This window comes from Maniola hyperantus, chromosome 4, assembly GCF_902806685.2.
Source record: "Maniola hyperantus chromosome 4, iAphHyp1.2, whole genome shotgun sequence".
Taxonomy (NCBI): Eukaryota; Metazoa; Arthropoda; class Insecta; order Lepidoptera; family Nymphalidae; genus Maniola; species Maniola hyperantus.
Genome location: NC_048539.1, coordinates 3,615,650 through 3,635,102, shown reverse-complemented (window position 1 = coordinate 3,635,102; position 19,453 = coordinate 3,615,650). Strand labels below are relative to the sequence as shown.

The 19,453-nt window shown below is 37.5% G+C and overlaps 1 protein-coding gene across 1 annotated transcript in view; it reads right to left on the bottom strand.

Moving 5' to 3' along the window:
* Positions 1-19,453, bottom strand: part of LOC117981967 (uncharacterized) — a 29,379-nt gene that overhangs the window by 7,282 nt on the left and 2,644 nt on the right. Inside the window, exons 3-12 of the mRNA XM_069498441.1 lie at positions 18,424-18,484; positions 18,264-18,328; positions 17,476-17,504; positions 17,121-17,223; positions 16,860-16,881; positions 16,101-16,141; positions 15,721-15,736; positions 11,579-11,764; positions 10,620-10,727; positions 649-860 (exon numbers count right to left, since the gene is read on the bottom strand). Of these exons, the coding sequence (XP_069354542.1) occupies positions 649-860; positions 10,620-10,727; positions 11,579-11,764; positions 15,721-15,736; positions 16,101-16,141; positions 16,860-16,881; positions 17,121-17,223; positions 17,476-17,504; positions 18,264-18,328; positions 18,424-18,484 (843 nt within the window). The remainder of the gene's footprint in view (positions 1-648; positions 861-10,619; positions 10,728-11,578; positions 11,765-15,720; positions 15,737-16,100; positions 16,142-16,859; positions 16,882-17,120; positions 17,224-17,475; positions 17,505-18,263; positions 18,329-18,423; positions 18,485-19,453) is intronic.

Genomic DNA, 19,453 nt, shown 5'->3' with positions numbered 1-19,453 from the left:
ATGAGGTTAATCTTATATTGACTACGGCCACACCTGCGTGTTATGGATGCGGGATGCTGGTGCGCCCAAGACGTGACTGTTGTGGTTGTCAAGAAAACCTTTAGGGTTACCTTTAGGGGACTTATATATTACTTCGTATGGACAGGGCCATTGAACAAACAAAATGGCACCGACTCAGTGGTGCTTTAGCACCAATGCAACCTCAGTGACGTCTGGATTTGAAACGGGTCGTTCATTAGTATCTAAGAGGTGACGTTGATTTATTTGGTTCCAAAATCGTGAAAAATTTTGCTCGCTTGGGCATATCTTCTCATTTATATCGATGCCTAGAATCACGCAATTTAGTAGATAGGCAAGCTTTACAGCACGAGTAAAGGAATACATCCGAAAACCGTGAATTTATGGTTACATGGCAAAAAAAAAATGTTCTTCGACAAATTCAATTTTCAAAGTGAGATATTATGTACTATACCAAGTAGGGTATTATATGAAAGGGCTTTATCTGTACATTCTAAAACAAATTTGTATTTATTTGTATGCATAATAGTTTTTGATTCATCGTACAAAATGTCGAAAAAATACGGCTGTCATACGGAACCCTCGGAGCGCGAGTCTGACTCGCACTACGGTTTTTTAGAAGTAACTGACCTTATCCCCAAATTATCAATATTCCCATAAACACCAGCACCGTCTTCCAACTCCCTATGTGGGAACTTGACTGCAGACTTCAGCATGCCCAGCGCTGGTCGCAGCAACGTGTGACCTGGTAGAATGGGTTCCGCTTCTGGCAAATGACTGGGTCTGGATGGCACGCCAATTATAGAAGATATTTCTCGAGGGTCATATTGGAAGGCCCTTCTCTGCATAATGAATTGAGTTCTGATTAAAGACTAGGTAACAAAACTTTTCTTAAGAAAATTTCCTTATTTTTTGTCTATCTATCAGTACCTTTATTATAAATGCGAAAGTGTGTTTGTTTGTTGGTTTGTTGGATTGTTCTTCAATCACGTCGCGACGGAGCAACTGATTGACGTGATTTTTTGCATGGGTATATAGTTAAAGACCTGGATAGTGACATAGGCTACTATTTATCCCGGAAAATCAAAGAGTTCCCACGGGATTTTTAAAAACCTAAATCCGCGCGTGCGAAGTCGCGGGCATCAGCTAGTACGTGGGCGGAACGGATTTAAACGTATTTTTGAGGATTTTTTAGGGTTCCGTACCTCAAAAGGAAAAACGGAACCCTTATAGGATCACTTAGTTGTCTGTCTGTCTGTCTGTCTGTCTGTCTGTCTGTCTGTCTGTCTGTCTGTCTGTCTGTCTGTCTGTCCGTCTGTCTATCAAGAAACCTACAGGGTACTTCCCGTTGACCTAGAATCATGAAATTTGGCAGGTAGGTAGATCTTATAGCTGACATTTGGGGAAAAATCTGAAAACCGTGAATTAAGAGTTAGATCAAACAAAAAAAATTAAATTGTGGTCATGAACTAATAATTAGTATTTTCAACTTTCGAAGTGAGTGACTATATCAAGTGGGGTATCATATGAAAGGTATTCACCTGTAAATTCTAAAACAGATTTTTATTTATTTTTATGCATCATAGTTTTTGAATTATCGTGCAAAATGTCGAAAAAATACGACTGTAGTACGGAACCCTCATTGCGCGAGCCTGACTCGCAATTGGCCGGTTTTTTAATTATTTATTTAATAAACTTAACTTCGCTCTCGTAACATTTCCTCAAAAATCACAGCTCCGCACTCTAAAAAACTATACTTATTCTTTTACATGGTTAGGAAGCTTAAACAGTCGGTGCGGTCTGTGGGTTCAATCCAAAAATCACTGACTGATAATAAAAAGAATACCCGGCTGAGTTTGTTGTGGGCTCTTCTCAGACCTGGGCGCGTTTGGAACCCTCGTAGCTTTAGTTTTAAGTTTGCGTAATAATTATCACCACTATATCTTACAAATCTAACACCATACCAGACCATCAATAAAAATAATTTATTACCTATTTTGAATAAATCATTTGACTTTGACTTTGACTTTGACTTTGACTAAAGCAATTGCTTACACAAAAAATACTGAGGTAAGGAAAAGTCCGGTCCGCATTGATAAATCTCGTAGATCTCCCAAACGCTTTTAAGCTTTTCGTACCTTAATGGCATTGTTCCTTGTAAAGGCAAGGTGAGAATTAGAGCTGAGGCAATAAATCACCCGGTTAAATCTGCCCTAATGTTACTCTACGTATTATACTAGCTTCCCACGGTGCATGATTGACGATCACGGACAGTTACGCACCGCGCACAAAGCTCGAACGACGATGACGACGTGTCTGTGCTACCACGGACGATACTCTTCCCATAGTGCGTCGGTGCGGGATTGTTGGTCCGCGTCCGTCCGCAATATCAAGCATCGTGGGAAGCCGGTATTACAGGTTTACTTGTTGAAAGAACATTTATTTATGGTTGGACATTGGGGAAATCTACGATTCTAAAATCTATTTTTAGTTTTATAATATTACTAGCTTATGCTCGCGACTTCGTCCGCGTGGATTACACAAATTTCAAACTTCTATTTAACCCGCTTAGGGGTTGAATTTTCAAAAATCCTTTAGCTTTAGTTTTAAGTTTGCATAATAATTATCACCACTATATCTTACAAATCCAACATCTGACCATCAAAAAAGTAATTTATTACCTATTTTGAATAAATCATTTGACTTTGACTTTGACTAGCAGATGCCTACGTCGTAATAGCTATCTGCATGCCAAGTTTCAGCCCGATCCGTCCAGTAGTTTGAGCTGTGCGTTGATAAAACAGTCACCTTTTACTTTTAGAAATTCAGATTAAAGTGTTTTTACCTACACTAATTAAAGGAAATTCCTATTATTTTAATACATATTAAGAATATCAAAAACAGTGGAACCGACTATGATTGAACCTGCGTCCCTGTGGCTATTGAGACCTTGGAGTGCTTTTAGGAAACAAAAGAAAACATTTAGTTCATAATATGTACTTACCTACCTAACAAAAGACTGGAGGTTAGAGTACTTACAGAAGGTAAAGGGTTAAATGTTCCTTCATTCTCGAGTCTTGTTTTCTGTAAATAAAAGTTTGCGATCGATTAGTACGTTTGTCTGGAATTTTAAGTTTACAAAAATGTGGTTGAGTTGTCGTTTATTATTGAGAAAGAAACCATCTTTTTTATTGCACGATAGGCTTAAGTACAAGTTACGCTTGACGACAATGGTGCCTTATGGACAGCAATGATGAGGTCTAAGTTGGAACGCGCTTGCCTAGAAGATGCCTCTCGCCTTGAAGGTACTTAAGTTATACCTACATGGCCATCATACTTTTTATCTTTACCCTACCAAATATCTTGCTAAGAAAATACAATTCTCAATTTTAATTGCTGCAGTATTTCAATACCCTTATTCTTCTTCTAAGTTTTATTAGAACAGTGATAGCCTAGTGATTAAGACGTCCGCTTCCTACTCTAGAGGTCGGGGGTCCGATCCCGGGCACGCATCTGTAAATTTTCATATTTACCTTAGCAGTGCAGAGAAACAACGTAAGGAAAGCTGCATGCCTGAGAGTTCTCCATAATGTTCTCAAAGGTGTGCGAAGTCGGCCTTGGCTAGCGTGGTGGCCAAAATCCTTCTCATTCTAACAGGAGACCTGTGTTCAATAATGGGCTGATTATGGGTATGATGAGGAAGATCATGATTCTACAATGAACCAAAAGCTTAATTTGCTATAATCCGCTGAAACAGGACCAATCTGTATGATGCAACATGCAGCATGCGAAATACACCGCCCGCCCTCCCACTGCTAACCATGCAGGAAAAACCAGCCACTAGGCAAGCAATACGCACCATGATCACGAATGATGATGAATACGATCATGATTCTTCTGGGGACATGAAAAGAGCCTCCCCGCGTGATGTTTAGTTTTATAAAGATCACAAGCACCCGGCGTCCCTGGAAGCAGCACTACCGTCGCTGCACTACACAAACAAAATCAGTAGGCTGACTAATCTTTTCACCATGATGGCCACCTTAAGGTGACCGTCGACTCGAGAAGAAGAAGAAAATGATTCTTCTTCAATGAACGTTGGTACTATGAAAATAAAATTGAGTGAATATGAAAATTTAATAATCGAGTAGGTGTCTTACAGCAATATGTTCGAGTTGTCGCCGCCAGCTGACTCCATTACATTCAAATACGAATATATTCTGAAACGATTCACTTCCAATTATATTCTGCATGAGAGTTAAATTTAATGTTCCGTAGTAAACAAGGAACCTTTATAGTTTCACCATGTCCGTCCGTGTGTCCGTCCGTCCTCGGTAAATCTCAGAGACTATTAGTGCTAGAAATCTGTAATTCGGCATGGGTATAAATATTAATCACGCCGACAAAGTGGTGAAATAAAATTGTGATACTTAAATATTTTTTTAGGGTAGCTCCCCTACGTGTAAAGTGGAGATGATTTTTTTTTCTCGTCTACCCCATAGTGTGGGTTATCGTTGAATAGGTCTTTTAAAAATACTGTGGGTGTGGGAACATAATTTTTCGATTTCTAGATCCGTTTGTAAAATATGATGTTTTAAAGTGCAAATTTATATTACAGTCAAGTGTCCCCCCCCCCCCCCCTTTCTCTATCAGCCAAATAGTAGTGGAACGTGAAAAAATTCACAGCAGTAGTATATATAATTAATTTTAAAGGAAAACTATCAGGACTAAGTAGGGTTTACAGGTTAAGGAGTTATATCTGTTTTTCGAGGATTGTGACTACGGAACCCTACACTGCGCGTGGCCCGCCACGCACTTGGTCGGTTTTTTTAATACAAAATATCACTTGATTTATCGGTGAAGGAAAACATCGCGAGGAAACCTGCATGCCTGTCAGAACCGTCTGCCAGTCCGCATTGGTCCAGCGTGGCAGTCTATGGCCTTTTCATTCTGAGAGGAGACCCAGCTAAGTAGTGGGCAAAATTGTTGAAGAAGTTGCAAGATTTGAAATGCAACCTATCAGGTTTTACTAATCGATTTTTATTGAGTTCATTCATCATCTGCATCAATGACGAATCGGTCAAGCGTTTGGGTTAACGATTTTCATCATTAGACGTCAATCATAATAACAAAATTTCACACTCAATATTAAGGAAATTTATTAATTTGAAGTTAGTACTTGGAAAATGAACGGCGTCTAACAATTTTGTCAAGTAGACGTCGGATACCCGCCGCGTCCGTGTTTTTAATAAGTTTGCCGATATTTTGCGTCTCTACAAAATTAACTCATTAATTTTATCAGCAATTAAGATTTTGTTCTGTGTCGTTATCATCATACTTAGTTATAAAATAATACAGTTATGACTATCTATATAAATGATAAGATATGGACGAGTGAACAAATATTTTCACGGTTTAGAAACCAAATAAATCAGCGCCACCTCTTAGATACTAATGGAACGACCCGTTTGAAATCCAGACGTCACTGAGGTTGCATTGGTGCATAAGCACCAATGAGGCGGTGCCATTTTACTATACTAATATTATAAATGCGAAAGTGTGTCTGTCTGTCTGTCTGCTAGCCTTTCACGGCCCAACCGTTTAACCGATTTTGACGAAATTCGGTACAGAGATAGATTGCATCCCGGGGAAGGACATAGGCTTTATATTTTTTATCCCGGAAAATCAAAGAGTTCCCATGGGATAAAAACCTACATCCACGCGGACAAATTCACGGGCATCATCTAGTATTGTAAAAAATCCCTTTAAGGTGACGCAGGACGCTCGACCGAAATTGGCAGCGCACGTGGGTAACATGTTTGCTTTTCACTTGACATTGTATGAGAAAGTTGAGAGGCACGATGATTTTCACCGAAATCTAGCGCGCGAAAAGGGTTTAGGAAAAGTATTTTTGAGAAAAAACTGCTGAATTTATGTTTGCAAAGTAAAGTTATTTCAACTAATGAATAAATAAACTACGTCTAATGATAAATTGTTTTAGAATTTTCATATCCCAAATCTTATTTATTTACGCCCAAAGTTGTCATTAATTTAGTGTTAAAATAGGAATCTTTTGAGCCTCGTAACTTTTAAATCAATATTTTTTTCAATGTTTTATATATCAATAAACCTAGATAATGACGAGATAAATCGATATAATTCTTAGTTTTGTGCGTACAATATCGAATATTGTTGTAATTTCCCTCCTACGTTTGTATGAAGAAAGCACCGAACTGAGTCCCCTTAAAATAAATAAAGATTTAAAAAAAATAACTTACTAATAACATTAGGAAAAGTTTGATATTCGCAGCCATTGTCAATGCAAATGCTCTACTCCGCCATTCCAACTAAAATCCTCAACATTTAAACTTCCTTATTGTTTTGCATGCTATTAGGAATCAAACTCCGTGAAATAGCTTTTTCTGTGTTTGCCGAGCTAATATTATTATTATTGTTAATTGGATATTCTCGTTATTTTACTAGAATTTCAAAGGATTATAATTTTATAACCCAATAATATTATACTGTAGGCGAAAGTGCCAAGCCCTTTGCACCTACCCATTATATTATTTTTATTACAAATGCGAAAGTGTGTTTGTTTGTTGGTTTATTGGTTTGTTGGTTTTTTGGTTTGTTGGTTTGTCACTCAATCACGTTGTAACGGAACAGCAGATCGACATGTTTTTTTGTATGGGCATAGTTAAATACCTGAAGACTGGAGAGTGAAATAGGCTACTTTTTATCCCGGAAAATAAAAGAGTTCCCACGGGATTTTTAAAAACCTAAGTGCGCGAACGAAGTCGCGGGCTTCAGGTAGTAGTTTAATTTTATATTCCGGAAATCAAAGGCCCATTCTCTTTAACCGATTTGGATGGATAGCTTGGAACCGGAGACGAACAAAAGCTACTTTTTATCCCACAAAATAAAAAATTCACGGTGTTTTCAACAAATCTAAATCCCACGCAGACGAAGTCGTGAGCATCATGTGGTAAAATACTTTAGTTAGTTTCAGAATACTCACAGTAGTTCTTCTAGAAAATAGAACTAGAAAATGCAACCGAATTTATTGTGAAACCCGGCTATAAAGTGCACAGTGTAAAAGAGTCAACCTGTCAAATGTCAAGTTTCCGAATCGATCCATTAACCACGCCTTTACACGTGCTTTGCTGAGTTTCCTGCCTGCAGTTCCTGCCTTTTACACATTTCACTTTAGAATTTATCAGAAAATGTGTTTCGTTCACAAGACATTGTACAAAGACTGGGTTGGCTGCACCATGAAACAATTAATTTTTACTAAACTAAGCCTATTACTAAGCCTCCATTAGGTATATCCATCCGTCTGTCTATCTGTCAGCGGACTATAGCTCATGAACTGTAATAGGTAGAGAGTTGAATTTTTACATAATGTGTAAAACCCCTCCCTCCCTGAACATCCAAACTACAATCACTGGCACGGAAACTTGGCCACCAGATTCAATCCCGAATTCCTAACAATACGACAATAGCTTCCAATTCATCGTATTTTTTCATCTCTGTACGGAACTAAAAGGTTTCACACTCATTGACTCCTGTCGTGGCTCTGAGCAATCGTTTCTTTTTAGCAGCTGAGCATGTGATTTTTTGCAACTTAGGCTTTCATCGAGGCGCTTTGGAGCGATTTGAAACGAAAGCATTTGTGAATTCTATAGTACTTAGAATAAGATTGAGTATTTTCGTTAAACATAAAGAAACAAAGTAGTTACTGTCGGGTACATTATTATTTTCGTTGTGTTTTCATTCGTTATGTTTTGTTTGTGTTAGTGTATTGAGTAAAATATGAAGGCTAGGGCTAGAAAAGACGATCAGGCGTCAGAAATCAATGTGCACGCAGCATTAGAGATGTTATTCGTATCATTTATTGTCAAATGCACTCACGAATCTAAAGGAGACGTTTTATCGGCATTCCGTAGACACATTTCTCTTTGAAAGTAGAAATAAAATTTGGTATGCGCTATAAAATTATTCGGTGCTTGAAAGATGGATTTTGTTTTACAAAATAATTTTCCAGCAATAAGAAATGTTTTAAAAATCAGGAGTGTGGGAATTATAAAAGACGTCACACATATTTTCTTCTTACTTGTCTTTATAATTTTAAGATGACGACTAATATAATTAATGTTTGTTTAAGTATGCAGATAGCCTCCCATTTTGTATGGGAACCCCCATGAATTAAAACTATTTTTAATGCAATATTCGGATAAAAAGTAGCCTATGTCCTTCCCCGGGTTGCAAGCTACCTCTGTACCAAATTTAGTCAAAATCAATTGCACGGTTGCAGACACACTTTCGCATTTATAATATTAGTATGGATAAAGCTCACTTACATCCCGAAGACGGAAATATAGGTTATTTTTCATCTCGGAAAGTCAAAGAATTTCCACGGGAGTTTAAAAAAATCTAAAACCACGCACACAAAGTCGCGGGCATTATCTATGATCAAGTCGGTAGCACGAACTTTTTACAGAAATACGTTTTAATACAGGGATCTCTATTTGAAAGCCATGGCGCGGGATTCTTTTCAAACATTTGTCGTTCAATAAATGGATTCTCAGGGAAAAGAGGTTATTTAGCAAGGAGTGTCTGTACCTCAATGGGGAGGTACACAAAGCGCCGCGGCACGTTCCATTTATTTAGAAAACTGGGCTCTATTCCGGTACTCCTTTTGTTAAGATTTATCTTCCACTACTTACCTACATGGGAATGATTTGTGAAGAGACAATTTTAAACAGCATTACATGGACTGTATGTGTTGGTAGTGTGAACAAGAGACTTATATCCAGCTGTGGACTCCGTTGCTATATCGTAATTGATAGCGGGGATACCTATTTATATAGAATTATTCAGAACTAGCTGATGCCCGAGACTTTGTCCACGTGGATTTAGGCTTTAACTCTTTGATTTTCTGGGATAAAAAGTAGCCTATATCACTCCTGCTGCTCGATTGCGGTAGAATGACAGCTACAATGTCACGATCGCAATCATCTCTGATTGGTTGACGCTTGCTCTCTATTGGCTACAATGCATTGTTGCAACAAGAATAGCACAGATTCAGCCAATCACAACAATTGAGATTGTAATAATGATTGATGCAGGTTTCACGAAATCGCCCTACAGGTTTTTAACTATACCCATGCAAAAAATCACGTCGATCCGTTGCTCCGTTGCGACGTGATTGAAGGACAAATCAACAAACCAATAAACCAACAAACAAACACTCTTTCGCATTTATAATATGGGTATCTACTATCTAGTGATAGCAGCTGTAATGCTAATTGCAAAATGGATTAAAAGGTAAAGAATTTCTCCAAAAATCTCATTGAATTATTATGTACAAAGATAAATCCCCGAGACATTTCCTCTTCAGTTAGAAAGGGTCCGGCTTTGTCGGACTTCATTAGTGGATTTTGTAGGCTTCACGACCTTTGACGTCCAGACTCCAGAGGTAATGAATGGCAGATATTACAGGATCGTTAAGTAACCTTTAACATAATTGTTACAATTCTTGCAATTCACGAAGGCGAGTGGCTCTTGCTTGTGTTTAAGTCGTATCGGTATAAGTAACGTACGTACGTACGTAGTTAAAATGCGAAGCAGGGTTATTAATTGAAAAAAAAACCAATTTATTTGGTTGGGTAATGAATCATTTTAATTTCACTACCTTATATTATAAGTTTTTATTTATACTTTCATATTTTGTAAGTACTTCACTGTCCACTAATTTAGTGGCTGAAAGTCATCCTGCAAAACAAAAATCTTGGTATTATTAATTAAGTATTTGTAACTCACTTCAGGTTTCACTTTCAGGTTTGTAACTCACTTCGTGTAAGAGCTAGAGCCCGTGCCACGTGGATAGATTGACAAACACACATGCGCACAGACAGCAAAGTGACATTAATAGGGCTCCGTTTTACCCTTTGGGTACGGAACCCTAAAAACTGACTGATTGACATGCCAACGAACATTTTGCATGGTTTCCTTTAAAAACACTTCTATGAAAATTCTTTCTTATTGAGGGCACTAAGAAAGGATTATACTAGGAGAAAACCGGTTTTACTCACGCGAGTAAAGCCGGTGTAATAGAAATCATTCACGATTTTAACGCTTAAATAATTTGCTATTATAAATGTAGAAGAAACCGGTTTTACTCACGTGAGTAAAGCCGGCTGTGCTCACGTGAGTAGGTACAGCTGGCTTTACTCACGTGAGTTAAACCGGTTTCCTGCTAGTATAATCCTTTCTTAGTGCCCTCACTAAGAAATAATTTTCATAGAAGTGCTGGTCTAATAGAAATCACTTACGATTTAAACGCTAAAATAATTTGCTATTACAAATGTAGAAGAAACCAGTTTCAATCGCGTGCGTAAAGCCGGCTTTACTCATGTGAGTAAACCCGGTCTAATAGAAATCACTCACGATAGTTTAAACGCTAAAATAATTTGCTATTACAAATGTAGAAGAAACCAGTTTCACTCGCGTGAGTAAAGCCGGCGTTACTCACGTGAGTAAAGCCGGTCTAATAGAAATCACTCACGATAGTTTAAACGCTAAAATAATTTGCTAACCTGGTTGAAATACCACCATTTCCTTCCAAAAAAGAAAGCGGCTCCTGACGGACCTTGGTTGTCAAATTTCGGTGCGTATGGATTTATATTCATATGACTGCCGTCCATCTATCAACATAAAAAAAGTCTAGGTCTACTATTAAATTTCCCTGGCTTCGCGCTCACTAGGTATCTACTAGGTAACTTTCCGATTAGTGGTGTCCAGTGTCGAAGTAAAACATACTTTATGTTTAAAATATCTATGTTGTGTTCCATCGTGGTGCGTATAGCTTGCTTTTCTTGCATATTTAGTAGGAGGCGGGCAGTGCATATCGCATGCTGTATGTTGTATGTAATGTGCCATATATATTTGTCTTCTTGGCGGTAGTGTGAATTAAGTTTTTATTCCTTGTGTATCATGGACTTCAGCAAATTAACGCCTGCTTCTATTCAAGAAATACTTACTAAGTTGTATCTGTTACATTCCTTATATAACTTATAGATCATAATTAATTACGCTACGATGGAGCTGACGTGTCCGTGTCCCATAAATGGACTAAGAGCCAGCGCCTGCCAGACCTTCGTTATTTTATAAAAGCTGAAAGTTTCTCTGCGTATTGTCCCCAACACTAGGAGGAACGTTTGTTTACATATTTGTTTGGATCATGGTGGCTTTGGGAGATAACAGGTAATAAATATTTTCTTCAGAATAGTATTAGAAACCACGTCATGCATTGTCAGACACTTAGTCACATAGCAAACCCCTGCCAGACATTTCTAAAGTTTAAATGTTTAGGGTGTCTGGCGGAGGGTTGCCACGACACTAAGTATCTGGCAACCCCCTTAGCTTCTTGGTAAACTTGCGGGAAAAACTTAGAGTAGGCTCGCACAGCATCGGGGAAGAATAGCATGCACCTTGCACATGAGGCTAGGTCTATGGTTATATGCCTATGGCTAATAATTAAGAAAAAAGAACTTACAAAATGATTCCACAACCAATTCTGCTTATATTTGTCCCCGTACACGGTGTATGGGTTTCCAGGATTCCTCTCGTGGTCCGAGGAGTCAGAGCCGGACGTATCAGACGTATCCGACTCCGTACTTACGCCACGGTTCCTGTACTTACTACTTTTTGATCGCTTGTTGCTTTTTCTTCTAGTTGGCAACTGGTAAGATGCAATCTCTATTATTTACCTTCAGATACCTATACGATAGCTTATATCAGTCTTATTTAAACAGATCGTACTGGGTAAGCAACCTTGGCCCAAGTCTCTAACTGAACAGATGACCGACTTTGGAAATTCGAATTACGTTTCCTCCTTTATTACACAGCACGTTAAAACTGTAATCGTAAAAAATCGATAATCGTATAACTCAGTTAAAAAAATCGTAGTCAAGTCGTGTGCAAAATAATTTGAAAACCCTCCACAGTACTATCCCATCATCCCAAGAAACCCTTTATCACTTTGCGATTAATGGAAGAATGGAGGAATGATCCCAATCCATGAGGAATTCGACGTAGAGAGGGAGAAACCTTTACATAATCTAGTACATACCTTTACCTCTACCTCTAGTACCTTTACATAATCATAAGATTTATGCGGTTGTAAATACTGTAAATAACTGTGACATGCGGCTATACATAAGCGACATAACCAGAAGAAGGATTTAAACGGAGGGTGGCTGCCGAGTGTTTGAAAATAAACGGCTTAAACTTGGGGAGTATTGCTTCTATTACCTAACTTATTCTTATATTTTATGTATTTCAATGTTATTTTACATAATTAGGTTAGGTACTATACTCACTACTCTTTCTTTTCTCGAGAACATCGAGACACGTCCCTCCTCACACTAGGCAAAAACCTTTTTCCACTTACTTGACAAATAGTGGAAGTATAGTTGGAGAATAACGAATATTGCCTCAGACAATACTAACATTACACAATACATAATAAATACTAAGTCTAATGCAAAACAATAACTTTATAAATTAATAAGTACTTAATAGTAATAAGTGATGAACTTTGCATTTCATATTGACACCTAATTTTTTACAAATTAAGTACATTATTGTGTTGTAATATTTTGGTCCAGTTAGTGTGGGTGTAGATATACCAAATAACTATAAGTATCTCACTAAGTCTTTAATCTTTTGTTCTTTCTTTTCTGTTTTCAAAGATCATTCCATCTTCATATCTGTAATACCTACTTTAAACTTTATTTTATTTAATTTTATTTTCCTTCACCCACATATATTATTTGGTGTGTTTCAGAGTAGTACACATACACAATGGCACCAACAACCAGGAGGGCAGTAGCTATGGAGGAGCAAGTGAAACTAAAAAATGCCCTCCGGGAACTAAAATCACTGAAACAGCTAAATGAGCAGTTGTTGAAGGAACAAGACGACAGTGAAGCTGAGTTAAGAGCCATTATTACAAAGAACACTCAATTGAAGGCTGAACTGGCTGACCTAAGCAATGTTCATACTATAGTACTGGAAGAACGGGACCAACTTCAGGAGGCGGTCGGCTCATTCAATCAGTGCATCCAAACATATGATGAGGCTCTTAGCAGGATTTCTATGTTGGAGAATGAATTGAGTAGAGCTCAGAAAACAATTGACGACCTTCAGTCTCAATTGCAAAGCCATGAAACAAAGGCAATAAATAATTTGTACGACGAGCTGCTCACTTCATCCCCAGACGCGCCAGGAGTGATCATAGATCTGACTTGTGATTTTTGAGATTTTGAGAGAGATTGCATTGCAGCCAAGTCAAAATATATCCAGGCAAAAATTAAAAACAGCTCCAATGTAGTAAAAACTACCTGGAAAATAGTTAACGAAGAAACAGGAAGAGTGACACATAAAACTTGTAATTTTGAACTAAAATATCATGACAAGTTGATTACGTCAGACCCCGAGGTTGCAACCGTTTTCGAGACCTTCTTTACAGATATTCCTGTTTCTACTACAAAATCATTGAACTCTTCAGCAGCCGCCGCTCTCTCACTATTGGAGGATAACGTGCCTGAATGTAATAAAATGTTTGAATTCAGTCACGTTAGTTGCTCTGACGTTATCAAAGCTTTTAAATTAATTAATAATAAGAAAACAAATGATCTGTGGGGCATTTCCGTTAACGTTGTGAAATCATTAATTGATATTGTTGCACCCGAGTTAGCATTAATATTCAATAATTGTGTTGACTGTGGTGAGTTTCCAGACTTAATGAAACATAGTAAAATAATTCCATTATTTAAATCAGGTAGTACTAGTGACCCCACTAACTTCAGACCGATATCTGTACTACCCACTTTTAGTAAAATCTTTGAAAAAATAATTTTAACTCAACTGCTTAATTTTTTCAACATTAATGATTTATTTCACACCAAACAGTTTGGTTTTACACGGGGTCGCTCGACAACCGATGCTGGTGTTGAGTTAATACTAAATATATTTGAAGCCTGGGAGGAATCACGTGATGCGCTTGGCGTTTTATGTGATTTATCCAAGGCTTTCGACTGCGTTGATCATGAAACATTGGTCGCGAAATTGCACCATTATGGAATTAGGGGTGCAGCATTGGAATTGATGAGTTCTTACCTAAATGATAGAATACAAAGGGTAGACGTGAATGGAAAGCGATCTCCCGGATCCGTTGTAAAAATGGGGGTGCCACAAGGTTCCATCTTAGGACCTTTTCTGTTCCTTATTTACATCAATGACCTTCCTTACCTCGCTAAGGACAATTACGGGATAGTCTTGTTTGCTGATGATACATCACTTTTATTTAAAATCAATCGATACTTAACAACTTTTGATGAAGTAAACAATTCTCTCACCAAGTTAGTACAGTGGTTCGAAGCTAATAACCTGCTTCTCAACGGGAAAAAGACAAAGTGTATTAAATTCACTTTACCAAATGTTAAGCAGGTGAAAACCACTGTGCAACTTAATAATGAGGAATTAGATTTAGTGGATACCGCTATTTTTCTTGGAATAACGTTAGATGCAAAACTTCAATGGGGCTCTCATATAAATAACTTATCGAACAGACTTAGTTCTGCCGCATATGCGGTAAAAAAGATTCGCCAGTTGACAGACATAGAAACTGCGAGACTAGTATATTTTAGTTACTTTCACAGCATTATGTCATATGGTATATTATTATGGGGTAATGCTGCTGATATTAATTCTATTTTTGTGCTGCAGAAAAGGGCTGTTCGAGCCATATACAGTATGGGGCCACGAGAGTCGCTGAGAACTAAATTTAGGGAAGTTAAAATTATGACAGTGCATAATCAATATATTTTTGAAAATTTACTGTACGTACATAAAAACATAAATAAATTTAAAAAAAAAAGTGACTGTCATAATATAAATACTAGAAATAAAAATAAACTTGTAATTCCCGCCTCTAGGCTCAGTAAAGTTAGCAATTCATTTGCTCGTAATTCCATACGTTTCTATAATAAGCTTCCAGAAGACATATTGGAGATGTCTCTCAACAAGTTCAAAGTTTTCATAAAACGTAAACTAATTGAAAAATCCTATTACAATGTAAAGGATTATTTAAATGATAAGCAAGCTTGGGAATGAGTTGCTTAACGACTTTGTGATAGTTCTAATAAGTTTCAATAAATTTGTAAAGTGGTGATAATAAAAAGAATACCCGGCTGAGTTTGTTGTGGGCTCTTCTCAGACCTGGGCGCGTTTGGAACCCTCGTAGCTTTAGTTTTAAGTTTGCGTTATAATTATCACCACTATATTATCTTACAAATCTAACACTATACCAGACAATCAATAAGAGTAATTTATTACCTATTTTGAATAAATCATTTGACTTTGACTTTGACTTTGACTTTGACTAATCGTTTAGAGCCTCGATAGCTCAATGGTTTAAGGAGCGCACTGAAATTGAAAGGTCGCCGGTTCAAATCCCACCCATTGCACTATTGTTGTACCTACTCCTAGCACAAGCTTAACGCTTAATTGGAGCGGAAAGGGGAATATAAGTCAGCAATTAACTTGGCTAATATTTAAAAAAAAGTATAGCTAATTCAATAAAAGAGCTAAAATTCATTAGGTAATTATAATAGTTAAGTAATACCAGATTACCATTACTTCGTTCGATCTGGAAAGAAAGGATAAACAGTTCGGTGTTTGGCAGTGAAACAATCGTACTTTTCCTTGTCTACTCCTATGTCTGCTCCTTCAACGTTCTACCACAGAACAGCTAAAAACTGTGTTCATGCTGGCAAAAAGAAAGAAAAGCGTCAGCTTGCAATAAATTGCACTTTTCCACTTTGTCAGACGCTACTTTCCTACACAACGGGGAAAAGTGTAAAAATTTGAAAGAAATAAATGTTTTCGATCGATTCGTCTGCGTCGCAACTATTTTTGTCTTCGACAAAAAAAGTTGAAAAAACTTTGTACTTAAGTGGTAAGCGTTCCGTCTGGAGAGTGAACTCGTGTAAAATGCTTATTTTGATATTTACCCGTCTAGAGCTTCGCTGGCATTATTATCCAACTCGGACAGCTGTAAAAAAATAAAAATTTAAGTGAAAAAATTGGGTGCCAATTGGAAACGAACTCAACCGTATGAAAACTTTACGTTTTTAAAGCATCTTTTCAATGAGAAAAGCGGAGTGAGATTAAATCATAATTATAACTTATTAATTTTATAAATGCGAATGACGTGTTTATGTTAATGTTTTATCTGTCTACTTATCTGTTAACTTTTCACGGCACATCGGCCATCAGTTTCTTAATCGAAATTAGGTACTGTATAGAGATGTCTTGCAATCCGGAAACAGACATGTATTAAAGCTCGGAAATTCAATGGGTTTCCGCGGAATTTTTAAAATAAAATCGGCACGGACAAAGTTGCGAGCATCGATTAATCTGTATTTATAAAAGGAAAAGCTGACTGACTGATCTATCAACGCACAGCTCAAACTACTGGACGGATCGGGCTGAAATTCAGCATGCAGATAGCGATTATGACGTAGACATCCGCTAAGAAAGGATTTATGAAAATTCAACCCCCTGAAGGGGTAAAATACGGGTTTAAAATTTGTGTAGGTCATGCGGACGAAGTCGCGAGCATCAGCTAGTACAAAACAAAAGCGTGAGCGGAACGAGGATGAGATTTTTGATTTTATAACATTTGGTAAATTCAAGAACTATGGCATTATTTATATTATCGCTTAAGTCTGGATTTTGAGCACGCTAGCATGAAAGACAGGATGTCTTACCTCTTCTAGATCTTCCTTGAACCTGTTCAAAAATTTGATTATTATTTACCACAGAGAATTACAAACAGAAAAACTATTTTTCCCCCTTCACGGTAACTAACCGGCTTGTTGGAAAGCCTGAAACACCACAGAGACGTAAGCTCTCTATGCGTGTTCTATTGCCTTTATAATGGGGAGTGCTCTAAAGAGCTTTTTGACCTCATTCCACCTTCCTTTTTCTACAACCGCACCGCGAGCCACCGTAAGCAATTTCACCCTCACCGCCTGGGTGTCTGGTGCACTTCGACCGTCCGTTGCTTGTGCCACATCCTTCTTTCCACGTACATGCAAACTATTGAACCAACTCCAATCGGTGGTGTTCCCACTAGATTACAACATGGTGTTATTCAAGGGGCGGACCAACTAATTCCTAAAAGGCCGGCAACGCATCGGCGGTTCCTCTGGAGCTGCAAATGTTCATGGGAGGCGGTAATCACTTAACATCAGGTGACCCGCTTGCTCGTTTGCTCACTATTTCTATTTAAAAAAAACATTATTCAAATAAGGTACTAGCTAGAAGCTACTTTTGCACTTGTAGGTAGGTACTTACGGATAATCATACGCCATATTTTGTTTTAAATTCGCTGGATCAATTTCAATAATAACCTGAAATGAAAATATTAACAAAATGACTATAAACAACTAATTAATAATAACAAAATAACTATTAAAGGACTATAACTTTTCTTTTACGTACCTACCTACCTTTACGGTTGAGTAAATAACTTTAATACATAATATTGTCTGCATTAATAACACTGGTAAAGTTTGTAAGTTTGGAATTAGGATTTAGGGGGTAAACTCCGGAACTAATGATAATATTCTGAAAATTCTTTCACCGACAGATAAAAAGGATAAACTGACTTACTGATAATATCAACGTATAGTTTATTTAAACCCTAAGTATTAGTGTTTTGAAAATTCCAATAGGATCTATAGAAAAACCTAAATCAACACGTAAATAAAGTGTCTTAAAAATGTTGGTGATTTATAAAAACTTACCACAGGTTTCCTGTATAAAAAACATCAAACTGTAGTGTGTAATCTAAATATATAAAAGGAAAGATGGAAAGGTGACTGACTGACTGACTGACTGATCTATCAACGCACAGCTCAAACTACTGAACGGATCGGGCTGAAATTTGGCATGTTATCTGCGTTATTATGACCTAGATATCCGCTAAGAAAGGATTTTTGAAAATTCAACCCCTAATGGGGTGAAACAGGGGTTTGAAATTTATGTAGTCCATGCGGACAAATCGCGAGCATAAGCTAGTTTTTATTTCAATAAAAGAATATCCATCACATAGATTAATTATTGGTCTCGCTATGATCCATCATTTACGGTATGTTATGGGTACAAACCTTTTCTGTTGAGCTGAATGTTTTTTCTTTCGAATGTTTCGTACAGCTTTCTCCAACAAGTAGGTCTGAAAAGAGTCTTTTGAGTAATTCATCATAAATTTTCAAGGTTCATGATCTTCAGATTCCTAACATAGATATCTTATTAAGTTATTATGCTTACCAGGATACTTTCCGCTTTCCTAAAGTTCGTATAGAGCAACCGTTGTCTTGTTTTACCAAATCTATAAATTGATAAGATACATGAATTTTCTGCTTCCATAAAGATTGAGCAATATAAAGAAAAATAGAAATAAAAGAAATAACAAAAAGTCCATTCCTTAATTTGCATAAAGCGATCTATTGCAATGGCCTCTTTCTGCAAATTAGTAAAGCATACTATCACACAATTTATATGTTTGCAGAAGCTAGTCCAACGCCGATGGTTGCTAAACCTGAATTTTTGCTAGACTTTATCGCTTTTAGCACAAAAAATGGGCAATAGTCGTTATTGGTCTCATTTATCTCATGACCAAACGAGATGGACAAAATTTGCCCCATGAACTTAATGCAACGCTTGCAAAACAACATGCGACTTTTTTTCTTAAAATAGACGACGATTTGACGACCTCCCTGGCGCATTGGTGAGCGCTGTGGTCTTAATAGTGGGAGGTCCCGGGTTCGATTCCTGGCAGGGGTTTGGAATTTTATAATTTCTAAATTTCTGGTCTGGTCTGGTGGGAGGCTTCGGCCTTGGCTAGTTACCACCCTACCGGCAAAGCCGTGCCGCCAAGCGATTTAGTGTTCCGGTACGATGCCGTGTAGAAACCAAAGGGGTATGGGTTTAATAAAAACTGCCATACCCCTTCCAGGTTAGCCCGCTATCATCTTAGACTGCATCATCACTTACCACCAGGTGAGATTGCAGTCAAGGGCTAACTTGTATTTGATTTAAAAAAAATAGAAGATTTTTACTATTAAATGGCAGATATATCATCTCTGTACATTTATTAAATGGCACATAAATATTATCATCTCTGTACATTCTGGGGCACGCCTCCATACAATTTTTGTCCATCTCCTTTTATCTCGAGTATGGTAGGTAATGTCTAGAAGTTTGCTTGTCTCTGCGTAAGGTGAAGAAGAATAAATCTTATACCGTGGGCATCATAACTCATTTTCCCAAAAAACGTTGTTGGTCGCTTTCTGCATAA